Source organism: Melanotaenia boesemani, chromosome 11 (assembly GCF_017639745.1).
Source record: "Melanotaenia boesemani isolate fMelBoe1 chromosome 11, fMelBoe1.pri, whole genome shotgun sequence".
NCBI classification, from domain to species: domain Eukaryota; kingdom Metazoa; phylum Chordata; class Actinopteri; order Atheriniformes; family Melanotaeniidae; genus Melanotaenia; species Melanotaenia boesemani.
In genome coordinates, this window is record NC_055692.1 from 3,581,278 (window position 1) to 3,596,248 (window position 14,971).

Sequence of the window (14,971 nt, forward strand, 5' to 3'; positions counted from 1 at the left end):
AAATGCAGCTAATGTGACAGAGGCAAGCAGCAGCAGAATAAGTAAGTAGGGACAGAAATTGAATTCAGGATGAGCAACCAAGGCCTCTGCTGCTGCATATCAGGGGTGTGTTTGATATAAAAGTACAAACAAAAAGCTGCTTGGGCAGAAACTAGTTGTTTTATTCAAGGGAAGATGGTAGAGGGAATTAGAGTTATACACCAGCTTCTTTATTACTTATCACGATTCCAGATAATATGATCTTGAAGTGTAATTAAAATCCTCAGCTGTTTCATAAGACTGTAAAAGTACTGAGGTCAGAAGTCAAAACTTGAGGTGTAAAAAGTAGGACAAGCTTGGGGAAGCAGCGGTGCTCTCTGTCCTCAGAAGAAAAGCAGCTAACCTGACAGGAACCACCAGTGTGTGAATGATCTCTCTTGTAAATGCCCCTGCACTTTTATAGCACCTTTTAACCTCAGTGGTTGCATTAAGTGCTTTACAGTGTTTCTTCTCACAACAACAGCGGAAGTAGTCTGTTGCTGTTGTAAGACCATGAAACTTTTATGGTGGAGGTCATGGATGAGTCAGCAAAGTGTGAAGTTTGGCTGATAACTCCTTTGAAGTGTCGGGACTGGTTTTTTGTAATAAAGCCCAACACTGAGGAGCAACTTAGCATTGGCTGAAATGTTGTTGCTGCTGACTTCTGGCCATTTTTTACCTCATTTTACTGCAGTTACCTCACATACTGTCACAGATGGCGGTCAGTGCTGGGATTTCACCCGATGGTTTGTAGACAACTTTATTGATTTCCCTAGTTTTACTTAATGGCCATCACCTCTTTGTTTTTTAAACCTGAGGGGACAAGTGGGCGTAAATTTCACTTGGAAATGTGAAAGCTATGTACACACTCTTGGTAGTGACTTGGAGCTCACAAGTAGTCTGATACCTTTCCTTTCCCATTGCAAAAGGAGTCTAACTTCCAGTGCAATAATAAGCTAGCGCAAATGCAGAGGGAGCCTAACTTCCAGTGCATTATTAACACAGGGCTAATGTAAAGGGAGATTTACTTCTGCTACTTTAGGAGGGTAGTAATAATGCAGGGAGAGGCTAACTTCTTGATCATTATTACGGTAGCACTAATGCAGACAAAGGCTAACTTCCTGAGCCTTAAGAATGTAATACTAATGCAAATGGAGGCTAACTTCCTGCATTAGTAAGGTTGCTGTAATACAGAGGGAAGCTAACACCCAGTGCATTAGGAAGCTAGCACTAATGCAGAAGGAAGCAAATTTACTGTGCTTTAGGAAGGAGGAAACAAATTTCTTGTGCATTATTAAGGTAGCACCATATCAAAAGGAGCCTAACTTCCTGTACATTGGTAAGTTAGCACTATTGCAGAGGAAGATTAGCATCTGGTGCTTTAGGAAGTCATGTGCATTAGTGATGGTGCGCTGAAAGGCTAACTTCTTGAGCATAATGTACTGAAGGTTGCACCGTCCAAGCATATATCATACCTAATACTGTTAACAATGGCTGTGCTAACAGACTCTGCACCAGGAGAAGACTGCTCCTCACTGACACTTTTAAGTTTGAGGACGCTAATTAAAGTGCGGCACAAAGAAACCAAAATAATCACAGAAATTTAAATCTGTTTGGTCATTGGCCACGTTTACATGAGAGTTTTAATTCCTCTTTAATTCAGAATAAAGGTAAAAACCTCTTAAAAAGGATTTAAAAAGGACCTTGTAAACACCTTATTCTGAATGAAAATTACTATTCTGAGTTGAACTTAAATCTGAAGTAAGTGGCTGAATTATTCTGATTTTAAATCTGAATTGCATAATTCATCGACCATGTATATGTTCATTCCACCGTAAATTATTTCCAGTCGTTCTGTCCTGTTGGGATGCGGTACTCCACCTCCCTTCTCCTCCTCAGCTGACCAAAGTGAAGCGTTATGCTGGTGCCGAGCTGCTGCTTTAAAACTAGAATCATAATCAGAACAAAAATGGTTCTCATTACGTGGTCCTCCATGTTGTAGACGAAAAAAGAAGCAGGAACTGGAGTTTGTTTACTTCCGCTCGACCAGGAATCTCCAACTCTGGTCCTCGTGAGCTACTGTCCTGCAGGTTTTGGATTCTACCCTGATGCAACACACCTGATTTAAATCACTGGGTCATTCACAAGCTTGTGCAGAGGTGTGTTGTAGTAGGAGACTTCTAAAACCTGCAGCACAGTATCTCACGAGGACGGGAGTTGGAGACCCCTGTGCTAGACGTAAATACATCACGTCCGCCTGTTGTCCAATCAGAACTCTTCCCAGCCCCCAGATCTAAAGCAGAACTGAATAAAGGCAATTTAAAGTGTTTTACATGTAAAACTAAATCTGGTATTACTATTTCCATGTAAACGCAAAGGAGAATATTTTTGAATTATTTAATTCTGAGCAGTTGATTTCGAATTAGAAAACATCATTTCACCGTGGCCAGTGATAAAGGTTCCTCGTCTATGTAATGTCATGTACAAACCTGCCTTGCTTTGCCTCCTTTATTTGTATACTTTCATAAAATCTGACTTCATTTTTCAGCTAGAAGAGTTTCCCCCTGCAGACCATAATCAGAAACAACCTATTCTCAATCCAAATCTTGCTAAATGACTTTAAAACTCATTTATAAGTTGTTTTCTCTTAGCCAGAGAAGACATGATGGGAATCAAGATTCATAAGAAAATTAGATAAGTTGAGTTAACCATGGAAGTTTTTAGTAATTATCTATAACCATGTATTTTGTTACATGTCGCCCTAAATATGTACATTTATTCAGTTAACTAATCTATTTCCTCTTCCTCCTTATCCATGCATTGCTCCATCCAACCATCATCCAGGGACTATGTTATTGATTCGTATGCAGTCTTGAACCTTGTATCCACACACACACAAATCGAAATGGGGCTTTAATCAGCCGTAGATGTAGGCTTACCAGTAGGACGTCATTCAAACCATTCCATAACAGTCTTCTGCATCTTACTCTTACTAAGGTGCTTTGATATGATTACCTCTCGCTGAATACACAAGCAGAAAGAATCAAACAAGTCATCGTAGTCAGTGATGACCACTGCTGTTTTTGTTGCCCTCATCTGTTTTTCTCTTTCTTATAATGTCCTTTCACTGATTTACAAAATAAAGGTTGACCTTGCGCAATGATTGGTTGCTTAGGAACACGACGAAAATATTTTACATTTATTTAATTTGACTTGTTTTGAAGACATTTGTGAATTTGTGTCACAGTGAGTGTAGCTCATCACATTTGTGATTCTGCTTTTTCCACATCTGCTGCATCTGACTGCTGCTTACTGTCAGGTGTTCGTCATGAGCTGTGTATTTATAGTGGAGAGACATTTACTGAGCTGAGAATTAGAGAAGACATCAAACTTAAAGATAAAAGTTAACAGTGAGAACAGGATGAAGTTCAAGGAAGGGGCAACGTGATGAAAAGTGAGAGTTTTCTGTCTCTGATTTAAAAGAATGTCTGTCTTTGTGTCTGCAGGTCTCCTCGGAGATGTCCCCATTTGTACAAAGTGATACCCAGACCTTCACCATCGGAGTCCTTCCTCAGATCCCAGGATTCCCACAGCTGGCTCCTGACTGCGACCTGCAGATCACGGTGAATTTAATTTAGTTATAAGTTACAAATTATCCCTATCCCCCCATAGTAAAGAATCCTTTAAAATATCCTGCATCCAGGCGGTACATCTGGATCACCCCCAAAATTTAATGACCTTTTTCTTATTCTATTTTTGAGATTTCCTCAAAATGTCATCAAAATCTGTCCACAACAGACAAACAAATCAACGCCGCCAAATACATGACCTCTGCCTTGGCGGAGGCAATGAGTAAATAAGATATGCAGAATGTATACAGTAGTATATATATATATATATATATATATATATATATATATAATGGACACCTATAAAAGAAGTTCCAGCCAAATAGCCTTATTGCTGTAAATTATTGCGCTGACTAAACGGTAGTTGGTAACCATGGCAACAGAAACTCAGACTCCGGGCTGCAGACATGCCAGATCAGAGCAGCCTGCAGGCTTATTGAACATGTAGGAAACTATCTGTGGACTTTGACTGTTTGAAACAAAATGTCGTATCATCCTCTGGACACACACAAGCTGTAAGAGCTGCACCCGCCCTCTGAAATGTTTGTGTCTCTGCGGCTGACCGAGTTCTCCATGCAGCAGCGGAACGTTCTCCACACAGCAGCAGAACGTTCTCCACGCAGAAGCAGAATGTTCTCCACGCAGGAGCAGAACATTCTGTTGGGGTGTGAGGACAGGCCCCACTTGTGGATGTGGGTCTCTCGTACCTCCTCATGGAGTCTGTTTCTGACAGGTTAAGCAGAAACATGTGCATTAGTGGCTGCTGGAGGTCATTTTGTAGGGATCTGACATCGCTGCTGTGGTCATGCTGCTGGGTTGTGGTCGTCCTATGGCCCCCTCCACATCTCCTGGTATACTGGCCTGTTTCCTGGTATCTCCTCCATGCTCTCCACACAGTGCTGGAAGACACAGCAAACCTTCTTGCCACAGCAGCATTGATGTTCCATCCTGGATGAGCTGCTCTACCTGAGCAACCTCCTTGGGTTGCAGACACACTTAATGTTCTCTCTAGTGGTGAGGACACTGGCAGAATGCAACATGAGCAAAAACCCTCCAGAAAGGATGAAGACAGGGAACGGGTCTGTGGCAGAACCAGGTCCTTTATACGAGTTGTCTTGCTAACTGCCTCTCATTTCTACCTGTTGTCTGTTCCACTTGTACAGCATCAGGTGAAAGTTACTGGACAGATTGATATCCCAGAAGTGGGACTCACTTTGACTACATGCTAATGATTATGTGTTGTCTTTCCTTTTTGAGCTGTGTATATTATTTATTAGATACCTGTGGACATCGGCAGTATGCAAAACGAAAGTAGCAACACAACCAGTTGTTTTCAACATGCTGTGTTTGGAGGTTCCCAGCTGAGTTTACAGCTCTGCTCAGGGATTACGTAACCTTAAAATCCTCTTGGGATGCATTTCCAGACTGTTTATGGCTTCATGAGGTCATTGCAAAATATGACAATTCAAGCTTCAAGCTCTGGATTTCTTTTTTTTAACTTCTTTCTCAGTTCAGACTTTGCAACATGAGACAAGTGTTTTTCTTTTGTTTTTCTTATCCTCCACGTAACCTCCAAATCTGCCATAATAATAACAATAAATAAGTAAAATCTGTGTTTGTTTGTGCAGGCGCTGGAAGATCGGGTGACAGAAATAACACCTTCAGCTCTGTCCTTCATCGACTCCGAGACTCCCAGCGAGAAGCTTGTTTACAACATCACCAAACCCCTCCTGCCAGGACAAGGTCCCTCACACACCATGATGCTCTAACGTTCTTCTGTGAACAGTTTGGGGAGGATGTTTTAGAAAAGGATTCGCTCACTGCTCTAACCAGAAGCATCCTCACCCTCCAAAATGATTTAATTGTCATCTTTTATTTTGTTTTTTCTCTTGGAAGTATGAGCACTCCGTTTGGATGAATTTAATGTGCTGTTTCGAGGTAACACGTTTCAGCAGAGGACCATCTGTCTGGCTGGTGCATCACTTTCAGCTCTCCGTCTAATGAAATGGAAAAACGATTTACAACGGGTCTTATTCATCAACTAATGGCCTGATAAATTTGTGTAGAGACATTTTAAACCGAGCCAGTGAGGAAGAGTGAGCGAGTTCAAATTAAACAGAGACATTTTTCAGTATGTCGTTTTCAGAACTCAAATGACCCAACTGCATACAGATACTAGTTCTTTCACATTCCTGTTAGTCTGTATTTGATATGTGCAGTTTCTTTTTTTTTCATTTTATCTAAGTTTAATAATGTAAATTCCTCCACGGCATCTTTTTTTTTTTTCTTTAGCTTTGCGATTTTCTTCAGTTTAAGACCCTCTAAAAGTCAAGGATTTTATATATATTTTTTTTTTTGTTTTATTTATTTATTTATTTATTCAGTTAGTTAGTTAGTTAGTTAGTTAGTACCCTGTCCTGTCCAGCACCATGACATGCAGAACGATAGTCTGTTTGCCAAATTGTGCCGGACAGGTTTGCTCTAAAAAGGGCAGCATTGTGTATATATAGATACCCTAAATATTTTAGATTATTATTTTACTTGTATTCTTATTATATGATATATTAATGCCAAACCTGAAAGGGGAAACATAGCAAAGAAAGAGTGAAACAGAAGGGTAAAAGGAGGAGGGTAAAGAGACAAAAAAACAGAAATAAAAGTGGAAAAGGACTAGGCTCCCATAATCACAACAGTCATTGCAGTAACAACATATGCTAGAAAAAGGATTACATAAAGAAAATAAATACAAGAAAAAAAACAATAAATAAATAATAAAAAGGCACAACTTTCATCCAGCTGCTACATCTAGACATGAAGCAAACAGAGCCTCATATAATCTCCATGAAGGAAAGCAATGAACATTCATCAAACGTACCTGCAGAGAAACAGACAGACACACAGATGTACAGAGAGACAGAGGTACAGACAGACAGAGAGACAGACATACAGACATACAGACAGAGAGACGTACAAACAGACAGACAGACGTACAAACAGACAGAGAGACGTACAGACAGACAAACAGACAGATATAGAGACATCCAGACAGACAGAGACATACAGACGTACAGACAGACAGACAGACATACAGACAGAGAGACGTACAAACAGACAGACAGACGTACAAACAGACAGAGAGACGTACAGACAGACAGACGTACAAACAGACAGACAGATGTACAGACAGACAGATGTACAGAGAGACAGACAGACAGATGTAGAGACATACAGACAGACAGACAGAGAGACGTACAGACAGACAAACAGACAGATATAGAGACATCCAGACAGACAGAGACATACAGACATACAGACAGACAGATAGACATACAAACAGACAGACGTACAGACAGATAGACAGACATTCAAACAGACAGAGAGACAGACAGACAGACATACAGACAGACAGACAGATGTACAGACAGATAGACAGACATTCAAACAGAGAGACAGACAGACAGACATACAGACAGAGAGACGTACAGACAGACAGACATACAAACAGACAAACAGACAGACAGACGTACAGACAGATAGACAGACATTCAAACAGACAGACGTACAAACAGACAGAGAGACGTACAGACAGACAAACAGACAGATATAGAGACATCCAGACAGACAGAGACATACAGACATACAAACAGACAGACAGACAGACAGATAGACATACAAACAGACAGACAGACGTACAGACATTCAAACAGACAGAGAGACAGACAGACAGACATACAGACAGACAGACAGACATACAGAGAGACGTACAGACAGACAGATAGACATACAAACAGACAAACAATCAGACAGACGTACAGACAGATAGACAGACATTCAAACAGACAGAGAGACAGACAGACAGACAGACATACAGACAGACAGACAGACATACAGAGAGACGTACAGACAGACAGATAGACATACAAACAGACAAACAATCAGACAGACGTACAGACAGATAGACAGACATTCAAACAGACAGAGAGACAGACAGACAGACAGACATACAGACAGAGAGACAGACATACAGAGAGACGTACAGACAGACAGATAGACATACAAACAGACAAACAATCAGACAGACGTACAGACAGATAGACAGACATTCAAACAGACAGACAGACGTACAAACAGACAGACAGACAGATATAGAGACATCCAGACAGACAGAGACATACAGACGTACAGACAGACAGACAGATTGACAGACATACAGACAAACAGCAGTGGCAACCAGCCGACAGTAGATGCAGGCAGGAGCAGCTCAGTGTGCACTTGTGAGCGTGTGCGTGTTACCATGCAACAGGGATGAACCCTGCGTTCACGAGGAGGCTGCGACCACGCCCAGGTCAGGTCCCTGTAAAATAGTAAAAACTAAATACCTCGCTATGTCTTTTCCAGACTGGGATTGGTATCTGACATCTTACGTCACATTAAAAAAAAGAATCTGCAAAGAAAACACAGCCAAACTTACGCTAGGCTGAGGTTGGGAAGCCTGACTGTAAGACAGGTGATTCTTTTCTCCTGCAATCTTACTTTGCTTTTCCATGTTGGTGTAGAATGAGGAAACCCATTGAAAATGTAACTATATAACTTTGGTTGGTTGCTATTTAAGAAGGTAGAAAGGAAAACGAAATGCCAAAAACTTTAAATGTGTGTCTGCAACTTTAAGAATGAGTGAACACTCATCCTGCTTGATAGGTTTATTTATAGATTAGATCCAAGGTATGACTGTGGGGACAATAACTAACATATTCTGTATGAAGAAATCTCATCCTTTCACACCAGATACTCCTATTCTTGAACTTAATCTGACTTGGATAGCTTTAGGCTACTAGGATAAAGACAGGTTAGTGGATTATCTTACCTAGTGCAGGTTAAATGTTTCAGCTTCTGCCTGTAGATAATCCCAAGTTTCTTTTACTGCAGGACTAAACTGCATCTCCTGTGTTTTAGGGGCCATTGAGCATCGGGACAGACCGTACACAGCAGTGAAGCATTTCACTCAGGCCGATGTAAATAGTGGCAAGATCATTTACAGACCCCCACCGGCCCCATCACACCTCCAGGAGCTCTACCAGTACTCCTTCATCGGTATGACGTACACTTGTCTTCCACATGAGATGTGCCACACAAATAAACCTTCCTCGTCTGATCTAACATACGATGCAAATGTGTTATCCACAGAATAACTTTCTACAGAATACCTGGTCGAACCAGTCTTTAGATGTCTGCTTTCTTTCCCTTGTTCATTTAAAACAATAGTTACTTTAGCATTTTGTTTCTTTGTTTTTTATTAAGTTATTTTTCCAAGTATTTTCCAAGCAAATGTTTTTCCTTAAGGTTTTTTTTTTTCAGTCAAACAAAGGATGTGATTTTCTTAAGAAGCAACCCTCAAGTAACATTATTGATGAGTGACACAACAGATGGTTGCTTAACAGAACCATCTGGAAAGTCATCTGCAGGATCCATTTAGAAAAAGGCACTTTGGAAAAAAGCATCTGTTTATTCTTGGAAATAGACCAAGTCATGTCATAATTCATTTATCAAATATCTATTCAATTAACCCTGGCATGTCGAGCTTTTTAGAGGCTATCACTCTGTCTTGGACTCTATATGAGCAACTTTTTACCAAGGATCCCTTTTTTATGGCAGATTCAGATGCTGTGTTTACCCCCGATAAAAGCTATTTTATCAGGTCCATCTTCTAGTACCAGGTCGGACCCCCTTTTTCTTCCAGAACTGCCTTAGTTCTTGGTGGCATAGATTCAACAAGGTGTTGGAAACATTCATCAGAGACGTTGTTCCATATGTAAACTACCTTCCAAAAGTTTGGGGTCACTATTGAATCCCATGGCAAAGTGACCCCAAACTTTTGATCGGTAGTGTATGGAGTGATAGGAATGCCACAAAAAATAAGACAAGAATTAGGACATATATAGATTAATAAATAAATAAGCTAAAGGAAAATAAAAATAAATGTGGAAATATAGAGACATACATATATAGAATAAATTAAATATATATATATATATATATATATATATATATATATAGGGAAAGGTTTGACCTCAAGCTTTATATAATTCTATACAAGTGCTACTATCTGACCTACTTGAAGAGTCGTTGGAAAAGTTTTTCTAGTTTTTGCGAGCACTCTTTTCTTCTTCAGATGTGGCCCCGTCATCTTCCTCTGCAAAGATTTCCTCTAAACTTCACACAGCTGGTGAAAGCTTGAAAACCTGGAGCCGAGGAGCTGAACTTTGTTTTTAAAACAATCTGAGTGCGGCTAAGACGCGTTCAAAGGATGTCATAGTCGTTTAAGACATTTAAATTCTAAAGAAATAATCCCTAATCCAAGATCAAAGCTGACTGAGCTGAATGTCTTAATCTGGGTTGAGGAGCTCCAGTAGAAGCAAACATCTTTGTTGCCTCCTGAGTTTACGTATTATTGCTTCATGGGTTCAGTTTTATGTTCAGTTCCACTTCCATCACCTCCCAGCTGTAATAGTTTCTTTTTTTGACTCGACAGGCCTGCCGGAGTCGCTGAGTGTTTATTTCACAGGTAAATACTCCATCTATCTGTTTTAGGAGGAGGAGACATCTTGTCTTCCTCATCTTCCTCTCCCCTCTCCCACGAGCTTAGATTTTACCTTCTCTCCTCTTCCTCTCCATCATTGTTTATTCCATCAATCTTCCCTCTTGTTTCCTGTCATTGTCATCACGCCTCACCTCTTCACTTCCTCTCCATTCCTTTTATTGTTGTTTTATCCATATTCTTCCTCAATGTCCTCTGGTTGGGACATTTTATTGTTTTTTATGTCCTCCGTTTTTTCCTTTGCTTCCTTCTTCGTCCCTTTAATCCTCTCTTTGCTACTTGCTGGACTCCTACTTTCCTTTTTGTTTCCGTTCTCTTTAAACTCCACCAAAAGAAATGTCCTTTATCCCTCCTCCCATTAGATTTTTCCCACTCTTTTCTTCATCCTCTCCATTTTCCATGTTTTGTTTTCCACTTAAAAGCCCTCCTCATTCACTTCGGGCTTTATTACCATTTCTGTTCTGATCCGGCTCGACTGGGTCTTCGGATCATGACTCTCTGTTTTTAACTTGCTGCTGCTGTAATCCTTCCTCGCCAGGCCGTGTTTAAAAAGTGTTTTCATGGCCGTTCAGAAGTGTCACCAGAATATTTTTTACTTTACTTCACACCAGTGGTGGCGCTAGGTGCAACTGTGGTTACTTCAGAGAGACATGAGAAATAAAACATTTTTAAATTTATTATTATTATTATTATTATTATTATTATTATTAATGATTACGATGATGTTTTACTGTTATTCTCTGTATGTTATATTTATGAATTATTCAGTACGTTTCAGTTATACGAATTATGATGAATTATCTTCGCTTTCTGTTTGTGTGTGTGTCTGACTTTTCTGTGTTTTTGTGTGTGTGTCACTTCCTGTTTGTGTCTTTGTGTGTGTTTTTGTGTCTCAGTGTCTGACGGTGAACACACCACTCCTGAGCTGGACTTTGCTGTTTTGCTGCTTTCAAACCACCAGCAGCCGCCGGTGTTTCAAGTTCTTGACCCGCTGCTGGAGGTCAGGATGGGAGGACAAGCTACTATAGGTAACACAACACACCCTCACACACCTACACCGCAACAAGCAGCTATTTAAAAGCTAATGACCCCTTTTTCTTTTTTTCTTTTGTGTATGTTAAGGTGGTCAGCAGCTGGCGGTGAGTGATGCCGACACGGCTCCAGATGAGCTGGAGTTTGAGCTCGTGGAACCTCCCATCCATGGAGAGCTGATAAAGACTGACGACAGCACCAAGACCCGCATGACTAATGGTAATATTGACTATTTTCTTTTTAAAAAAACATCTTTTTGTGAGTCTACAAATATAGAAAGCTTTAAAAGGACACACCCAGATCTTAATGGCATGTCAACGGGTCAACAGAGTTCCATTTTGTCTTCTCTTCAGGCGACACTTTCACCTTCAGCGACATCACTCGCAACATTCTCCTCTACCGCCACGCTGGCCTCTCCACCCAAGATGACGTCATCTCTTTCTCAGTTAGCGATGGGATCTCCATGGCAACCACAGCAGTGCAGGTGGTGGTGCTGGGCGATGGGGGCGTCAGGCCACAACGGGACCCCCAAGCCACACTGTCTCTAGAAGTGGGCGAGAAAAGCAGCACGGTCATCAGACGCTCGCACCTGGCTTATATTGTAAGTGATGCAAAGAGAATTTAAAATACAGGATATTTAGTCATTTTTAGGGTTTATAAAATGAGTTTCCTATGCTTGAATAACAAGTCTGGAGCCAAAGTTTGCAGCTGTGCTGACAGAGCAGTGGAGCTAACTAATGGAGACTCACACTGAGAAAAACACCAGATTGTACAGTTAAATGAAGATGACTTACTCAAGCTGAAGACATCCCGTCACATTATAGTTATATAGTTTAAAATGTTATTTATTCACATTTGGTTGATGTAAATAAAAAGAAATGAATGGAAATGGTAACAGCGCACAGAAAGGTCTGTGTAACGTTATCAGTCCCATCTTATCTGAAGGTTAATATTATATGACTCACCATCACAATCTGAGCTAAAAAATGGTGAACTCAGAGATGAAAGTTATTCCTGAAGAAGACCTCTCTCAAGGTTCCTCCTGTTGATGTCCACCACAGTTGTTTGTTTTTTTCCTCCACAAAGTTAGTTTCTGGTTCTGACATTTACTTTTTCTAATGAATAATAACACTAAGCAGATTATTTGCTTATAACTAGTCAGTGGGAAGGCGTCCGATCCATGTTTCTTTTCTGTGGCTGTTTAAACGATGGCTTCACATTTTCCTGTTTAGTTAATGGAAACCCAGCTAACATTCAGTTATCAGACATGTTTGGCCCAAATCCGGGCTACTTTTGGGACTTATAGCTTAGTTACGGCACTGGCAAGTGGAAGTAGACTTGATATTAGTTGCCAGTCTGGCTTGGATTATGGCTCTTGTGGGCCACATGTGGTCCAGATGTCAGTTGTTGGCCTGGACACAGATTACAGCAAGTATTTTGTCTGAATACCGGAAGCCTTCCTAGACATAGATTACGGCTGGTGGTGATGTGGCTGAGTTTCAGCAGCCACGTTCACATTTGGGCCAAATTTGGGCCAAACGAAACTGCACATTTAGGGCATATTTACAGAGTTGAAACTCTAAAAACACATCACATTGTCAAATTGAAAAATAAGAGGAATAAAAAATTGGCCTTAGCCAAAACTTTGATAAATGAATTGAAAGAATATTCCCATGAGCCTCTGCACCTCTGACTCTAAACCTCCCCTGTGGTTAGCTTCAGTATAAAATGATTTATGATCTGCTTCCCATGACAGATGGTGGTAGAACTGCAACTTCTCTATTGTTGGCCAACATACAAACCAAGAAGAAAATTTTTCTTGAGTCTTTTGTGAGTGTTTTGTCTTTTGTGCCAGCCAAGCTAAAGCTAACGCTGACAGTGCTAGAGCTGGTAATATGCAGGAGGCTACATTAGCATCACCAGACTGAAGGAACTCCAACTTTTTTCCTCATAAAACTGGAGCACTTCTATAACACTGCTAACAGCTACGTATATCTATCTCATCTTGTCCTTCTTCTAACTCATGCTGACTTTTGTCAAAATGTCACCATGTTGTTCAAAGTTTTCAACTTCAAATCAATTCATGAACTAGAAGCTGCTCTTCTGACCCGTGGATGGACTTGTGCATAACAGCCACATGGAAGTGAAGCTCTGTTTTGTTCATCAGGATGATGCATCTCCCGATGGTCAGATCCGCATTCAGCTGGTGTCGGCGCCGATGTACGGCATGCTGACCAGGAGCCAGTCCCAGCAGGATCCCGAGGAGCTGAGTGCATACTCGTCCTTCACCATGGAGGACATCAACATGCACAGGATCAGGTAGGAGGGGTGAAAGAGCTTTGAGCCCAGTCAGTACACTTTAAAAAAAAATTATTTTAAATAATTTTCACATAAAGTCAAACATCCTGTGATGAGCTGGTTCTAGACTTGGATTAATTTTCTTTTAGGTTGTTTTGTTGCAAACTGCCAAACTTATACAAATAAAATGTTAAATAAATAATAAATCTAAAATATTTACTATTAAATAAATGAAAAATGAATGAATAAATAAACAAATAAACAATTTGCACTATAAATTATTTGTTATTAAATGGATCAAAATCAATTGAGTATATATAAAATTAATTTAAAATGTCTGAAACACTAATTATAAGATATAATAAAAGTATTAAGGGATGGACGATGGACAGATGATGGATGGATGGATGGATGGATGGATGGATGGATGGATGGATGGATGGATGGATGGACGATGGACAGATGATGGATGGATGGATGAACAGGTGGATGGATGGACTGATGGATGGATGGATGGATGGATGGATGGATGGATGGATGGATGGACAGATGATGGATGGATGGATGGACGGACGGACGGACTGATGGATGGATGGACGGACTGATGGATGGATGGATGGATGGATGGATGGATGGATGGATGGATGGATGGATGGATGGATTGATGGATAGATGGATGGATGAATAAATGGGCCAACAATTTTATTCAACAAACCCTCACATGAAATCCTAATAACTGTCTGCAAAGATTTTCATATTAAACAAACAAACTTTTGTACTTTGTGTTTTAAAGCTAATTTTTAATATTTATATTATCATATTATTATAAATGCTTAGTCAGAACTCAATGAAGACATTCACCATGAAATCAAGATATTTGCAATATATTCACATTAAGCTGAAGTAGCCTGGAATGAAGAGGCTACTTTAAATGAGAAGTGTGTGCTGATTTCTCTCTATACGGGATAAAAGGCCACTGAGGGCTCTCTGCACTGCAGCTGCAGTCATGATTAATTTTTCTTATTGCTCCGGAGTCGGTGGGGATCAGTTTTCCCTCTTCTCCATGCAGAAAATAAGGTGATAGCTTGCAGAGTCATTTTGTTTTCTTCCAGTCTGTTTCTACTCCAGAGAATAGAGCTCAGACATTCAGCAGAAGAAAGTGAGAAAAACAAATGAATTAACTGGAAGTCATTTAATAGGCTTTTCTCCACTCACTGACTCAGCCTGCTGGCATAAGCGATGCAATTAGCACAACCAACATTACCTGCAAGTGTTGGTGAAGTCTCCCATGATAGGTGCTAAAATGAAACAGACTTTCACTAAGTGCTAAGTGTTTCGTTTGCATAGCGCTCTGATTAGCTTCAGCACAAGATGATCTCTGGGGTCAAACAAATCGTTT

The 14,971-nt window shown here is 40.3% G+C and overlaps 1 protein-coding gene and 1 long non-coding RNA gene across 2 annotated transcripts in view; one reads left to right on the forward strand and one right to left on the reverse strand.

Annotated features, from left to right (window-relative positions):
• fras1 (Fraser extracellular matrix complex subunit 1) overlaps positions 1-14,971 on the forward strand; it is a 290,358-nt gene that overhangs the window by 219,895 nt on the left and 55,492 nt on the right. The window contains exons 31-38 of the mRNA XM_041998958.1: positions 3,525-3,641; positions 5,276-5,390; positions 8,601-8,738; positions 10,177-10,209; positions 11,139-11,270; positions 11,365-11,493; positions 11,628-11,875; positions 13,442-13,593. Of these exons, the coding sequence (XP_041854892.1) occupies positions 3,525-3,641; positions 5,276-5,390; positions 8,601-8,738; positions 10,177-10,209; positions 11,139-11,270; positions 11,365-11,493; positions 11,628-11,875; positions 13,442-13,593 (1,064 nt within the window). The remainder of the gene's footprint in view (positions 1-3,524; positions 3,642-5,275; positions 5,391-8,600; positions 8,739-10,176; positions 10,210-11,138; positions 11,271-11,364; positions 11,494-11,627; positions 11,876-13,441; positions 13,594-14,971) is intronic.
• LOC121648699 lies at positions 1,911-6,071 on the reverse strand. Its single transcript, XR_006012020.1, has 3 exons — positions 6,059-6,071; positions 5,418-5,420; positions 1,911-2,059 (listed from the first exon to the last, which is right to left on the reverse strand). It is a non-coding gene; the product is annotated as an uncharacterized LOC121648699 (long non-coding RNA).